At 36.9% G+C, this 16,540-nt stretch overlaps 1 protein-coding gene across 1 annotated transcript in view; it reads right to left on the bottom strand.

The window, feature by feature from the left end:
• Nucleotides 1-1,634: 1,634 nt before the first annotated feature.
• LOC134528557 (prolow-density lipoprotein receptor-related protein 1) overlaps nucleotides 1,635-16,540 on the bottom strand; it is a 348,548-nt gene continuing 333,642 nt past the window's right edge. Inside the window, exons 71-75 of the mRNA XM_063362288.1 lie at nucleotides 15,868-16,084; nucleotides 11,553-11,789; nucleotides 9,221-9,388; nucleotides 7,364-7,493; nucleotides 1,635-6,748 (exon numbers count right to left, since the gene is read on the bottom strand). Coding sequence (XP_063218358.1) covers nucleotides 6,596-6,748; nucleotides 7,364-7,493; nucleotides 9,221-9,388; nucleotides 11,553-11,789; nucleotides 15,868-16,084 — 905 coding nt within the window. The 3' untranslated portion in view covers nucleotides 1,635-6,595. The remainder of the gene's footprint in view (nucleotides 6,749-7,363; nucleotides 7,494-9,220; nucleotides 9,389-11,552; nucleotides 11,790-15,867; nucleotides 16,085-16,540) is intronic.

The raw sequence follows: 16,540 nt of genomic DNA, 5'->3' as shown, positions 1-16,540 counted from the left end.
AGAGCAAATTTTTTGGTAAGTACTGCTATTTGTTGAAATAGTAACAGCTCTTACTAGTTTCTGACTCCCTGGTAGAATAAAAATTAAATGGCTGGAAAGATTGATGTAAATTGAATAGTTGTGAGTTATTTATTCATTCATAGCTTTACTTTTTTTTTTTACATCAAATGAAAAAGAATTTTTTGTTTTTAGGTTTTAGTCCTGCATTATTTAAATAACTCCACACCGAATCTGTAAATGTATATTTAGTGGTAATATACATGTTCGTGTGTTTTACATATTTATTAAAATAAATAAAAATTATTTATTTCCATGTTCATAAGTCAGGTGGAGTTGTTATACACACACTTCTGCCTCAAATATTTATAAATTTTATGATTGTAGGTGCTGCATAAGCAGGGAAAAAAAAAAAAAAATGGGTAAGAAAAAACAAAATCTATTTTTGCAACTAAACTTTGACCTGTGAATACAACTGAATTAGCTAAATGGGAAGGTACTAAATTAAGCATGAATAACAGGCATGCAGAGTTACATTGCGACGTCCCATTTTTAAAAATTCCAATTTAAGCTGATTTAAGATATCTGGTACTACCTCCGTACAACAGCAGCATAAGTACCATCGGTTGTGCAAACTCCTTGCAACAGTGACGTAAGTACTGTCATGCCGTACAGCCTGTCATAAAGACCAGTGACAGCTTTATGCTCATAACACTTGCATGGAATTCTAGTTTCACATCCCAATGCTACATTTCCGCAAGCTTACATCCTTTGTTTTAACTTGAAAATGTCAAGTATCAATTAATTTTTGACGTGATAACGTCTTATAAATCAATGAACGCCGGCTGCATGCACGAAAAAGCATGACTCATTGTCACGTTCCGCCTGAGCCGAGCGTGCAAGAACCGGCCAACCACCGTGCGAGAAAATCTTCTATAATATCAAACAGGTTAAGGTGGGCTTTTCAACTAATTGTTTGTGATTATATTTAAACAAATTATTTAAATTAAATTTGAAAAAATTGTAAATAATATTTAAAAATTAAAAAGTATGCAATTTTTCATAAATGTTTTTTTTATGACGTTATCACGTAAAATTATCGTCCATAAACCGACTTTACAGACAACCCCCTTTTTATATTGGATTAATTTTGTGACCAAATCAGAAAAAAGTATGAAGAAATTTTTTCTTTTTATTACCTCAAAAGTGGATTCATTTTAAATTAAAATATGCCTAAGAATAAAGACCTAAACTTTTGGGATGAATAAATAATGCCCTTCATTGTATGGCACATGCAAATAAATTAAGGTAAAATTATATTCTTATACTCTGAGAAAACCTAAAAAAAATAAGAATGAATTTGAAAATCAATGTTTACATTGACTGACTCAGCATCATAATTGCAATCACATCTGTACTGTAATCAATCCATCTATAATTTTTAATTAAAAGTGAAAATCATCTACCATAAACAAATAAATAAAAAAATAATCATCTATACTTTTTACTTTGAGACTTATCTTTTTGTTTCTAAGGCAGTATTTTACTAGTGCACTCTTAATATGACAAGCATTACTCATAAAAGTTTGCTCCTAAGTTGGGTGACAGGAAAAGAAAGCAAATACGTACCACCATACTTAATTTTCATTAAACCTTTTTTATTCTGAAAACCAGTTTGAAGATTCATTTTCATGTTTCCATGTACAAAATCCAGACTCAGCTTAAAAAGCACTCATTTTTTTTACAGTCTTAATGATCACTGGCGCTTACACTCTAGGACATATTATGTACAAAAATAGTTTCGATTTGCAGATGCAACTTTGAATTGGCAGCAATCCAAAGTTTGTTCGTTTTAGTAACATGGCAGGGTACCTTTTATATACTCGTTTGTTTCTGACATTTAAAAAATTAAAAAACATGCACAGAACATAAGACAGAGTAAAAAAAAACACACAAATTAGTCTAAGTGAACAAAAAAAAAAACACTTGCTATTCATACAAAATTTGTTCACTCATTTTCACGTTGCATTTAGTCACTTAAATTTTTTGAACGTAAGTTTAGCTAATTTATTTAAAAAAAGTTTCTAAATCATGCAAAACCTATGCAAAATTAAAATTTATTGGGGGAAATTGGCAACAAAATGTTTTACTTGTAAAATATAGAAGCCAAAAAATATTTAGTGCATACATCTAGCAATAAAAGAAACTGAAACGCTTGTGTCACTGCAGAACATAGTACAAGTAATTTGACACAGCTCAAAATTAATAATAACTTTTAAGGATGTGCGAATATCCAACATTATTGTTTCACCTTGAATTCTTGATGACACAATACCTGAAATGATTTAGTTCTGGTTTTGAACTCTAAGATGTCGAACACAAAAACCAAGTGAAAAACAGAAACTCATTTAATTAGTTCTACACAAGTAACATGTTAAATCAAAATTTGCATCAAAATTTGGAGGGAGAAAAATAACTTTTTTTAACACTACTTAATTGCTACTAGAGATTGTTTGTATTAAATGAAGAAATTTTCCAACTGAAACCTAATATTTTGTTTGAAAAATAATTTACATATATTACTGATTAAAATAGTATGTTGGGCTGTGTGTTACTATACCTTTACAGATGTTTCTAATCATTTAGATGATGTAACTTTAAGAAATAGTTTTGACTAACAGCATAGTGTTCAGTACAATGGCTGAAGAGTCTCACATGAAAGATATCGATAGCAATTGCTCTTCGGCTTGCGACCGAACAACGCACATGCTTGCCAACTGCGAAACCTGTCAGGAGCAGCGGTGTCAGCCCGCCGTCTCTCGGGCAAGCCTGCTGTGCTAGGGTGGAGCACGGAACTAGTTCGCAGCACGGCACGGCACGCACAGTACTTTTGCCAGCGGCGGACACGGACTTTAACATGGACCATTTACTTTAGTGGGGACTAATATTCTAGAGAGGAGCCCTACCGAGGGGCCTGGGTGTTACTGGGACAGTCTCGAAGACAAACGAAGGAGGGGAACGTGGTTTGGAAGCCCTCCCTTAGAAAATTAAATTTAAAAAAAAATTAAAACATTTTCAAGCCTACCAACTTTGATAGTTTGCATATATAGGTTCAGAAATGATATTTATGCCCAATAAATTACCACTGGGTTGGTTTCATTAAAAATGGTACCAATTAAATACCCATGAGATCATGGCATTAGGTATTTGGTAAAAATGGAAAGTGTCGGGGCAGAGCCCTGGGTGGTTGCCCGGCTTGCTCGGACGTGGGGCAGACCCTCACGTTCGGTACACATTTCGGTTCTTCTTTTCAAAAAATCTACGATACAAAACTTGTAAGCACATTGAGACCAGCACAGACCAGTAAACATGTCTGTTTGTTAGGCCTATGCGAATATTTAAAATTTTAAATATAAAAATGAATAAATTGTTATTTTTATTCAAATCAATTTTAAAAACCTACATTTTGAAATAATTATTATTTTATTTTATTCTAAGTGTAGTGACGTTGTTGCATATCACCTGGTGTAAACAATTTGCATTTAGGTTGAATCATTGCAGTACAACATAAATGTGTATGAACATAGTTAAAATATGTAATGGGCTTGATATAGCTATACATATTTGATATGTTATGCATAATTAACAACAGGATCATTTAAGTTCAAATGAAAAAAAAACAACATGTCTTCTGGAATTTTTTTGGCAAGATGAAAACAAGCAAACAATAAGCAGTTTTTGCTACCACTGCAAAAATATTTCTAAAATTTTTAAATAATGCTTTGCTTGTAGTTTTTTTTTAAATGTTTTTAACCATTAAGTTGAAATATATAATTGCCACTGCACAAAACCGTACAAATGTATGTGAAAATATGACTATGAAATGTTTAAAAAAAATATTTTTTCTTTCGCACTCTGGCTATTTGAAGTCTATGTACGTATTCGAGAATATTATGTTCTTATTCAAATTGAATTGAAAATAATAAAACATTTTGCACAGGTCTGTTGTCAGGGAAGTGTGCTTTCTTCTTAAAAGAAAGTATTAATTTTTTTAAATCACACTGCATTCATTTATCAATATAAAATATATACTCATAGATTGTAGAAAATACAAACACAGACACACATAATTTGGAACTGGAATCAAATCTCCTATAGTTGTCAATGGTTTGACTTAAATTCAAACCAAACTGGAATATAAGGAATCGCACACCCCTAAAAGTTTTTTAAAAAAACCAAAATTCAAAAAATAACTTTGTTACTCTGCTGGTCTAACCAACGCAGTATCTCCTGATAAATTCCCAGTACAACCACACTAGAATAACACTACGGTTAAAATATCAACATGATTAACACAACCAAACCACACATTCGCAGCAGTGACAAATCGGCACTCAACTTCACTAGGAAAAATTAACAAAGTTACAATTTAAATGTAAAAGAAAACAAACAATAAAGAGAACACAAATTTCACTAACTTGAGCAACAACCTGTAATACACAACCAAACTTCACATGCGACATTGTAATGTTTCCTTACTGCACAATATCAAATTAACAACATAAACACAGAATGTGATGCATCTGTTGTATGTAGCAGGTCTACCAATTCACTGTACTAGCTTTGTCATTACCTAGCTACAAAATTATAGCAAAACATCACAGTAATGAAAACACACTTATTGAAAACTTTAAGGATACAACAGGAGAATAAACACACATCAAAATCTCAATATTCTACTTTTCGTTATATACATAACGACAAAAATACAATTCACTTTAGCTTTACCCTGGACTTTGTAACATTTTCATTTTAGGAAATTTGTGTAAAAGATATAGTGTTCACTGTATATTTACAAGATATGTACAGTTGTGAAGGACGTCATCAATTTATACACTCTACCTTTTATCACTTGTGACCAAATACGACAATATTTGAATATTGCTTTAGAAGCCACATAATTAAAAATAAATGCAATTTGAAAATTATAGCTGCATTTCTCGTGGAAAAAACTTTTGTAAAATAACGTACCTAAATCTAATTTTATAGAATGACTCTACAAAAAGTACTAAACTAGTACTGAAAATTTAATGTGGCACTGAATATCTTAAAACACTTAAATACTACTACAATTAATCCAGTTGGCTGGAATACCTTAAGATACAAGAATAACAATACATTTGTATAGTCCCTAAAATATTACAGGTATAAATTAAAACTGTATGAAATCCTTAATCAAAATAATTTCACTTAGCTTTGCATTTTAATTAAATTTTGTTTTTGTTTATTAGGCACTATTTGAAGAGGAAAAAAAAGGTTTCATCATTTCTGTATAAATCATGGGACAAACATATAATTAGAATATTTAAGCAGAACATACTAACTATGACATATTTTGCTGACTTGAAAGTACTGTTTTAATTGCTGTATTCTAAAATATATGCAGCCTATACTACATATTGCATGTTGTTTCATGATATGTTGGATTATTTTTTTATTTGGTATATTTGGTGTTTCTGTCTCATTCACAGCTTACAATATCTTAACTAAAATACCTAAATCACATTTTGACAGTTTGTGCATAAAACATTGACACTTCAAATAAATTCCATGAAAATCATGTTTTAGTATTAAACCACATTGACAAATTAAATTTTTTTTTACTGCATAACCTTGGCACAGCTACATTGACACTTTCCTTTATAACCAACATCAGAAATTATACATAAAACTTCTAAGAGACACAAAACTATGGTTTTGGATCCCAATACTAAAAATAAAAAATAAATAAATGAAATTTTTTTTTTTAAAAATAGTCTGACTCCAATTAAATAATCAATGTTATTTGTTCATAAATAATGTTTGCTCAAAAAATATGTAGGATAAAAAATGTATTATATTTTAAATATTTTTCAACAGACTAATTAACAATTCCATAAATGTAAAATGAACTACACATGAACCCATTTATAACTCTTCAACGAGCTACGAAAACGACGTTATATTCTGGGGGGTTTGAAGTGATGCAAAATGCATGAAAGTGTGCAACTGTGAGGGTAACAGCTGTAGTGACACTACGCACTTAATTAAAAACAAGCGGGGTCATTCCACTGGAACCGGACCAAGCGGCCCGCCATGTCGGGTGGCAATAGCGGGGCTCAAATGACTCACCAAACTACAGACGACCAAACAGACCTAAAAACGATAAACATGAACCCACACACGAACGGATCCATTTACGAATGGAACCGTGTCAGTACAATACTCCTTCATACAAAATAATATAAGTTAGTAGTCATGCAGTCCCATGAAATGAAGCAGAAATTCCGACTTGAGACGTCTGCTTTTTTTTCTGTACTGCAAAAGTTTAAAATTACCACAGAAGACATGACAATTACATAATTTGTTAAGACAGGATAAAATTGGTCCAAGCAGAACTTGTCAATGCAATGTTCTGAGCTGATTGTGTGTTCAAGTCTGTGACCAGAGAGGTTGCAACACCAGAGCAGGGAGAGGAGAGACCGGGACATGCCGTCCTGACGGACGCTCAGTTCTGGCCGGGCGGCCGGCCTCCAGCGGCCAGTGCGACCGCCGCCCACTACGCGAGGTTCTCGCGGCTGCCTCCGGCCAGCGGGTGGCTCGTGTTGTCATCCTGCAGCAGTCCCGCCTTCTCCTCGCTCGCCACGCCCGAGCCGCCCGCCGGCGCCGGGCTGAACACGCTCTCGTACACGGGGTTCGAGAAGTTCCCGCTCTGCAAGCAGTGATACCAATATGATATCCAAAATTTTCTATATTTTTAAAAAGCAATAAATTACACTAATATCATTTTGGCTTCCAGTAAGCCAACGATGGTGGAAAGGGAATACTGCACAGCCATAGAGGGCGGGGAAACTATAGAAGCACAAGAAGCCCCCCCGTCTAATGGCCATGTCCACCACGCCGCATTTCACTCTGTGTTGAAATTCTGATTGAACCTGCCAGGAATTGAACCCAAACTAAAACGATGAAAGTAGAATGGTCTGACCAGCGTGTCACCATGACTGTGTGTGCCTAAATGTATAACGATTTTACTTTTAACACAGATACCATTCAATAGTAACAGGGCTGCAAACTAATAAAACTATTTTTACGCCTATTGGTAAGGTTATTGCTTATTGGTGAACCATATTTTTACATATTCTGATTATTTGCACATAATTGAACATTAACTAATTTAAGTGAATGCATATTAATTATGATGAGAGTGATAACGTTAGTTAACCATTTGGCAATGTGAATCTTTTAACAAATATAAACTGATCCCCATGTCCTTAGAGCATGCCAGCAAAGTGAGGTATAGCAAGATGCAGTCTGAAGTGCAGATTACCTTGTCCGGATCCAGCGTGAAGCTGGCGTCCATGACGTCGGGCTCCTCTTCCTCCGCATCTTCCCGCAAGTACATTGGGTTGCTGATCTCCACATTCTCCTGCATACGCACGTGCATGAAGGGCTTGCCGCTGCACAGCCAAACACACACAAACCCTCACACCCGACTGGCCGCTGCACAGCCAAACACACACAAACCCTCACACCCGACTGGCCGCTGCACAGCCAAACACACACAAACCCTCACACCCGACTGGCCGCTGCACAGCCAAACACACACAAACCCTCACATCCGACTGGCCGCTGCACAGCCAAACACACACAAACCCTCACACCCGACTGGCCGCTGCACAGCCAAACACACACAAACCCTCACACCCGACTGGCCGCTGCACAGCCAAACACACACAAACCCTCACATCCGACTGGCCGCTGCACAGCCAAACACACACAAACCCTCACACCCGACTGGCCGCTGCACAGCCAAACACACACAAACCCTCACATCCGACTGGCCGCTGCGGCGGAACACACACAAACCCTCACACCCGACTGGCCGCTGCAGCCAAGTACACACAAACCCTCACACCCGACTACCCGCGAACACCGATTACAACCATCAAACAACATTCACACAAATCGAGATAGTAGCTTCAGCTTGCCTCAACTCGAAAGTCAAGTTCATTGTCCTCGATCGAATGAGCTCATCAGTATTGTCCTTAAAACAACATATATGACAATGTTCGCAGGCTTTCACGGCCATTGTCTGAAGTAGCTTGGCTTCTGGGTTGTAGCCGCGTCCTTGGCTAATAATTCACCGACGTTTCGGTCGACATTGCAGTCGCCATCATCAGAGAGCAGTTACCAACTGTAGGTAGGTAACTGAAGTAGGTAACTGCTCCCTGATGATAGTGACTGCAACGTCGACTGAAACGTCTGTGAATTGTTTGCCAAGGATGCTGCTTCAACCCAGAAGCCAAGCTACTTCAACATATATGACATATAAAATTTTACTACAAAAAACTTAGGTAACCACTCGAATTTGACAAAATTCTTTAGGATTTTAATTAAAAATAATCAAGTTTGAACTTGGCTCGACAGAATAAATACTGTACTCAAATCAACACAAAAAAATGTGCAAACACGGCTAACTCTAAAAATAATCAATTTTACTTAGCTTTCATTAAAAGCACAACTAGGAAATGAAAAAATAACTCATTAAATATCTACACAATTACTTCAATAACAAGGTTGTTAAATAAGTGATTAGTCAAATAGCAATTAAAATAATATCATAAAATAAGTAACACACTAATAAAATAAAATTGAACTTGTGAAGATATATCAGTTTATGGACATTACTTCTGTTTCTTTAAATTGTTCAGTTTGCTCGAAATTTCATAATTTGAATACCGGCAAGTTTTTTTTTCTATCGGTTCTTAAATAACTGCTGAAAAATAGGAAGCAAATGTTTAACAACCTCAGAATGGTTTCCCTAAAGAACGTATAGGTAGAGAACCGTGAATTTTGCGGATTCAATGACCTCCAGGATAGACTCCAACATCCTCTACCCACTCGAGCAAATGCCAACTGTTCATTGGCTGCTGACTTGTGAGTCGTCTCGACTGGGTGGCCTGTGATTCGGCACTTCTATGAGTGAGGGTCTCTAATTGGCCCTCAGGCCTCCAGATTAACAGAGAACCAATGACAGAAGCAGCACTAAGGTATAATTATTTGAATTTTAGCATAACACGTAATGAACCCGGGAAATTCACGGGTCTCTACGTACAGGTAAACGGATAGCAAGATTGTTTGAAGGTACGTAGTCACGCTCGACGAGGGTGGACGGGCTACCAACCTCCTGCGGATGCGCAGCACCAGCAGGGTGAGGCCGGCGCCCGCGAGCGCCAGCACCGCCAACACGACGGCGACAATGACCCCGGTCGCCGAGCCGCTCGACTCCTGGGACACGGGCAGGTCCCGCACCAGCGTCTGGCACCGCGTCCCCACGTGGGTCGGCGGACAGCTGCTCGGGACGAACAGTCGGGGTCACGTTCACTGAAGGGCTGGATCGTTACATGATATCAACTGCGATGGAACCATTTTAGTGTTTGTCTGTATTTGTTGTGATCAGTGGCGGATCCAAGGGGGGACACCAGGGGCTAGTGCCCCCCCCCCCCCAAAAAAAAAACCAGTTGTCTGCTACATTAATATTGCCGACAAAAATGATTGTTTCTGAAACCAATAAAATATTTTCATATAATTAATGAATTTCTTGTAGAATCATAAAATCTGGTGGTTGGATGTTATGTGTAGTGTGAGTAGATTAAATACAAATGTATTACTTTTAAGACATTTCTTCCTCTGGCTTCTCTGAAATCCTAGAGTGCCCCCTCCGAGGTGAACCTCTGGATCCGCCACGGGTTGTGATCACTGCAAGCCTTTGTGTGTTGGACAACGGCAGATGTGCCCACCTGCTATGGACTTCTTTCCTTCAGGTTGTGCCTGTTTCTTGGTGCCTACGTGGGGAGCGTCCACACATTTGCAGTGATTACACTGTCTCTCGTCTGTACGTGTTGGGCCCACGGTAAAAGTCCATTTGACGTTTGGTGAAACTGTGACAAATATAAATAAATAAATAAATACTGTTTCAGAGTCACCCAATGTGCTATTCTTGATCAAGAGTTTTCAAAGAAACTGAAAGTGATTTTAATATGTAACGCCTACGTTATGCAACAGTAAAACCTAGGGATGTGTGAAGCTTTGGAAAGTCGAAGTTGAATTGAAGACTAATCTCGTCTTTAAGAAAAAAAAATTTTTTTTTTAAGATTCTGAAGATATATATTTTTTTTTTTTTTTTTTTTTTTTACAGAATACATTGAAAGCTTGATTTAACGCAGTTGAATGGGGCCATTAACAACATCCGTGTTCAAAACAGGGAACAGAGCCACTCAACATGTTAAAGTGGATTATAAATGCCAGATGTTTTTACAGGTGGATAATACAAAGCGGCAACAGGAATGCTTGCCCAATCCCACCCTGTTTGTCTAGCGACCCATCTTCTGACAGCTCAGGCTTATTTCCAATGACTGACAAAAAAAAGTCCACTCACATCCTATGGCAGGAAAAAAATCATCAGTGCCTGGACACAGCAAGCAACATGCAAACATTAGAAGGGAAAAAAACTCGTTAAATGATTACAAAATAAAACACATTAATGTTGGATCCTACATTGCGTGATAAACAGGATGTTCCACAACTCAACATCCCTGAATATTGTTAGGCCAATTAATGATGGTTCTGAATAAAAAATAACAGTCCTAGTTTCAAGTTAAGGGATTTTTTTCAACAATTTTTAAAATACCCAGCCTGCACTAAGTTATCTGTTACTGTGGCATCAAATTTATAAATTACTGAATGGCCATACCATTGTTCATTCAAAATAAAATCAAACATGCTATACTTGAGTGGAGAAAATTTTTTTTTATATGACCTAAGTGGAAATTCTTTTTAATCAGGAAACTTTGACTACTCATATGAAAAAAAAATTACTAGGCTAACTTGGCAGTTCTTTAAAAAATAATAAAATAGGCTCATTTAAGGAAGATTTAAAAATTGTAAACTGACCAATTCTTAAAAAAAAAATTTTTTTTTTTCAAGATAAAAGTCATTTCAAGTTAAATTTCATACTGTTATAATACATACCAAACATTTAAAAACTCAAAGATTGAATTTATTTAGTCTGTGTAACAGAGTGAGTATAACAGGCCATTTAATTTAATTTCATAAAATAATGTCCATAAATCTTCGGTTTCATCTAGAATTTTACTATCTGTCTCGCACTAACACATCAAATGCCGACACTGTCAACCCCTCCCACAAACTGCAAAAAAATTTACCAAACATTTATTTTTGAAGAAGTCATCAGTTTTGTACCATTTTAAAATCTTGAATGAATGTGCAAATATCTTAAACATAATATTTCAAAGTTAGCATAGTACATTTATGTTTACAGTATGTCTAATCAAAGTTACCAGTTACTTCTTAGGTAGTGCAAAGAAAAATTTAAATGATTACTTTTCCACAGAGAAACAGAAAACTGATTATTCAAAAAAAAAAACGTCACATGGGTGGTATTGTTTCCGGAGTGATGACCTATGGGAAGGTGGGGAAGAGGGGCAGCGACTCACAGGCACGCGGGCTGCAGGCCGGGGTCGGAGGACTCCCGGCAGGAGCCGCCGTTGAAGCAGTAGCCCCTGCACGTCGACCGCTCCCCGCACCGCGGGCCGGACCAGCCCCCGGGGCAGCGGCACGTGGCGTTCCCGCCGTCCCGGTGGCACGCCCCGCCGTTCAGGCAGTAGCCGGCGCAGGGGTCCTCCCCGCCGGCCCGCTCGGAGCAGTCGCGACCCGCCCACCCCGGCGGGCAGCTGCACAACACTCGCCAGGTCAGGGACACTCCGCTGTGGGATACACTCCCGATTATCCGCGAAACAAGGTGGCAGGGCCACCGCGGATCGTGAAAATTCGCGGATAATCCGCAAAAGAGCCGAAAATGGCAAACAAAAAAGGAAACATTAATTTCAACGTAAAAATCTAAACATTTATGTAACAGCAAAAGGTACAATTAACAGTTTAAAAATTTTAATGATGATAAAATTTTAGTATATTACTGAATAATTAACATACAATACATTTCAGTGATGTAAACATTAAAGTGCTCAACATATGACTAGAAACAAAGTGCGACAGAGACTAAAATAGCAATGCATGCCAGCCTACTGAGTGAGTTCCGAGAAGGTCTGTGGCATTTTACTGTATACTGTAAACAATACACTCATCATTAGAGTTCAAAATTGTTAATTTGTAATAAAATACAGATTTACATATGTGTCGTATTTTAGGGAGTTTACTGTAATTAATTTGTATCACTTTCATTTACTTACATTTATATTTTTATTTGCCTAGTGCCTGGATTCTTTCCAGGATGCTCTGCATGTTTTGAATTCAACAATAACTACTGACACATGATTCCTTGAAAAATTTTTAAAATTAGAATGAAGAAAAAATTTTTTTCGTGATGTCCCTAGCATTTATGTTTCTCTAGATTTTTCTATGGCCCTCCACTGAATCTTGTGTTATGGATAGAAATTGTGGGGCCATAAAGATTTCCATGTTCAGACCACCTGCCCTTCAGAATGGTGACTCTGGTTTAAATCCAGGTAAAGCCACACTTAATTTTCCGCAAACGAAAATGTGGCGCAGACGTTGCAATGGGCTGGTGGGTTTTCTCAATGTAGCCGCTCCCTACTAGCTCGCAGAAATGAACAACAGTGACATCTCCTTGATCTTCCTCAATCTATTTAAATCACATATAAACTGCTGAAAATATAGCATAATCTGAGCTAATGTTTGCAATTTTGGGAAAAAAATATTTTTTTTCTACCCAAGTCTACTTTGGTAAGTGGAGTGTATATATTATATCACGAAGTGATCAAGACGTTTCAATTAGATGAAGTAAAATATTGTTTGTTGATTCGTCACTCTATTAATTTGTTTCATTACCAATTTATTGCATTATTAATTCATTGATCTGTATTTACCACTACACAAGTGCTGTTGCCATTGTGATCATACAAAAATTAAAAATTAAAAATTATTTTTATTTAATGGTTTATGAAAGTGAAATATGGTCTTGTTAATCTGCAAACCGGATAACCTGCACCCCGGTAGTCGGGATTCTACTGTACAACACAAAAAAAAAACCTAAATATTTTCATGAGCGAATCTTATGCTTCCAATGTTTTAAAGCTTTGCAACAAATGTGAAACTTCAAGTAAGACGCGAAGCTTCGCATCACAACCGAAGGTCCAAACAAAATAAACAGCAAATTTCCTGGGAAAGTCAAATTGAATATTAAAAAGATCTTTGATTGATTTATGTAGTCAAAGATTTGCACAGACCTAATCAACAACATGTGCTAAAGAGCTATTATGGTAAATTTACATTAATAGCTCGCAAATACAGTGTTTTATTCCATAACTGTCGCACATGTTTACAATAAAATCAAATTTGAAAAGAAGGGGTGCATTTTTATGTGAGAAAGTAAATTTTATTAAAAAGTAGAGTACACAAAAGCATGCAAAAACTTTAAATTAATAAGTCTTGCAACCAAAATATATATTTGTTCTACTTTAAATAGAAAAAACGAAAACAGTGACCTTAATGTGAGCGGAACTAATGCATAACTATCATTGTAGTACACACTAACTATGAAAGAGTGTAGGCTATCAAATGTAGTTTACACGACAATAGCACAAATGTTGCATGCAATCGGAGAGATATCAATATCAATATTAGACTGAGTGGGCGTACATTATACGGGCATCAGTGTAACCAAACAGGAATAATGCCAACTAGCACTGGCTACATTTTTATGCGCGGTACACAGCGGCGACAAAGGCAAACAGATAAAGGTTACGGCATTTTTAAAACTCTTTAAAAGAAAATTTACACATTCGACAACTTCGTATTTCTGTTAATTAATTAAGTAAGCTATAATATCTGAACAAACAATAGATTTCAACTTTAAAATACATAGTTTTAAATAGTGGTGCACCGATATGACTTTACCGATTATGAGAGCAAAAAACAGCAGATACCGATTCAGTTACCGATTATAATGAACAAATTTTTTTAAGTGTAATAATGCACACAAAAATTTTTATTCCCTTGTGAATTTAATAACAAGATTAGGTAAAATTGAGAATACAGTTATAATAACAGTATAAAAATATATAAAATACACTATGAAGTCATTGCAAAGTGTAAATTAAATTAACTTCTATTTATATTTGTTATTGTAAACAACTTGAACTACAGTCTAATAATTGTAATTTACAGTGGGTAAGTTTTTGTTGCGGAAAACTAGCATTATTATCGACTATCACATAAGGTTGCATCGAGAAATTACCGTCTAACAATGTAAACATGTTGCTATATTTTGTTCACTTGAGTTTATAGAAAAATGTTTCCACACTTCACTTTTTTTCTCCCTAGTCGCCATCTCACTATAATTATATAAAAATGACTCAAAACCAACTGTAGCACATGTGATTTTATTAATGTTGACTGAATGTATAAAATTATAAATACTTTTTTACTTTTCACGTCACATACAAATAACACAACAACGGATAATGTTACCAAAGACGCCCATAACGAGTTTGTAAAACGCAGTGATAAACTCTGAAAGGTATCGGGACCACGATTTTGAACCGCTACTACGACTCGAAAAGATTGATTCTCATAGAATCCACTGCAACTGCTTGTGGTATTTTGATTACGTGCCATCTATTTTACGTCTCTGGCTATAGGTAATGTACAAGGCCACTAAACAAAAGACAGAACAAAAGACGGAACGTAAATAAACGTGTAGGAAAAAAATATTTTTTATTGTTCGAAGCAATGAGATTTATTAAACTTAACAAAATATCTGTAATCTTGATATGACGGAGTAAGATGAATTTTGTAATATATACAAATATTACCGTATTTTGTCCTAAAATGTGTAACAAAATATTACACGGTAAAAACCTACTTAATTACGCCGGGACGTAGATAATCGGCAAAGTAATCGTCAAGATAATCGCTGATTACGATTAATCGGTAAGTACCCATAATCGCCGATTACGATTCATCGGTATCCGCATCGGTGCACCACTAGTTTTAAACACTATCTTATTAAGAAAAATGACAGGACCGAAACATTTGACCATAGCAGTGTACTTTGGTGTACATCTTAAACGAGTTTTACTGTAATTGAAATCACTGTATCCTCCCATTATAAATACAAAACTGCCTGACAGCAACTTCAAAACCGATTGCCCTTGCACGGTGCTTTATCCTTTCATATTTACTGTGTACACAGCTGGACCAAAAATTTTATGTAATTTTTATGTGAGAACTCCACCCCCCTCCCCCTAAATTTTGATTCCCTAAAAAGGCGGTTGTCTGTAAAGTCGGTTTACGGACGATAATTTTACCTGATACAGTGATAAGAAATCATTGATGAAAAATTGCATACTTTTTTAATTATCAAATATTATTTACAGTTTTTTGCAAACTTAATTTAAATAATTTGTTTAAATATAATAACGAACAATTAGTTATAGAAATAAACTGAAATAAAATCGAAGTCAATAAAATTGTTAATTTGAAATGATGAAATTGGACCAAATAAATCAAATTTTTTTAAATTGCTGCTTTTAAAAATTCCGCCTTAACCTGTTTGATATTACAGATGATTTTCCTCGCACGGTGGTCGGGATGGTTCTCGCACGCTCGGCTCAGGCGGAACGTGACGACGAGTCACGCTTTTTCGTGCGTGCAGCCGGCGTTCATCGATTTATACAAGACGTCATCACGTCAAAAAAAAAAAAAAAACGGTCCGACGATCACGCGATAAAACCGCGGCAACAGTGACTCGGCGGGAGCCGGGAGACCAACCTGCAGACGACCTGGGCGTCGCGCACGGTGCAGGTGCCGCCGTTCCCGCAGGTGGAGGGGGAGCAGGCGGCGGGGGGGCAGTGGGGCGGCGGGGGACACTCGCAGCCCGGCTGGCGCCCGTCGCAGCTGCAGCTGCACAGGTTCGTCTCGCAGCGCGGGCCCCCGAAGCCCTCGGCACACACGCACGACGGCTTCTTCTTGCCCCGGCCGCACGAGGCTGCGAACACAACCAGCGCCCGCGTCGCTGTCATCCGCGCTCAGGAGACCACCTGCTCCGTCCGCTCCAGCTTTATTCACTTACAGGTTCCTTCTTCAATAGAAACAGGCATCGCTCTACGAAACTTGAAACATATTATTCTTGGGCTTACTTTATTAGAATTAGAAAAAAAAAAATCTAATATATTGTCGCGTTGCACCTACTCGGTGACTACACCAAATATGTCACGGGCGTGTTTACTAATCTTAAACCATAAAATAAAAAAAATAGTAAATATTCCAATTTTAAACCAATCAAATCTAATGTCAAATTAAGTCCATCAAAAACTATATCGAAGTTTCTTTAACTTCCTAGAGGGAGGGGTGGTGGGTCGGGGGGGGGGGGAGGGGGATGGGGGGGGGGGGGTAAAATTTTGAATCGTGACAATATAACAAAATCAACAATGTTCGCAGGCTT

Source organism: Bacillus rossius, chromosome 1 (assembly GCF_032445375.1).
Source record: "Bacillus rossius redtenbacheri isolate Brsri chromosome 1, Brsri_v3, whole genome shotgun sequence".
Taxonomy (NCBI): Eukaryota; Metazoa; Arthropoda; class Insecta; order Phasmatodea; family Bacillidae; genus Bacillus; species Bacillus rossius.
The sequence above is the reverse complement of the archived record's forward strand: the minus strand, read 5'-3'. Positions and strand labels throughout refer to the sequence as shown.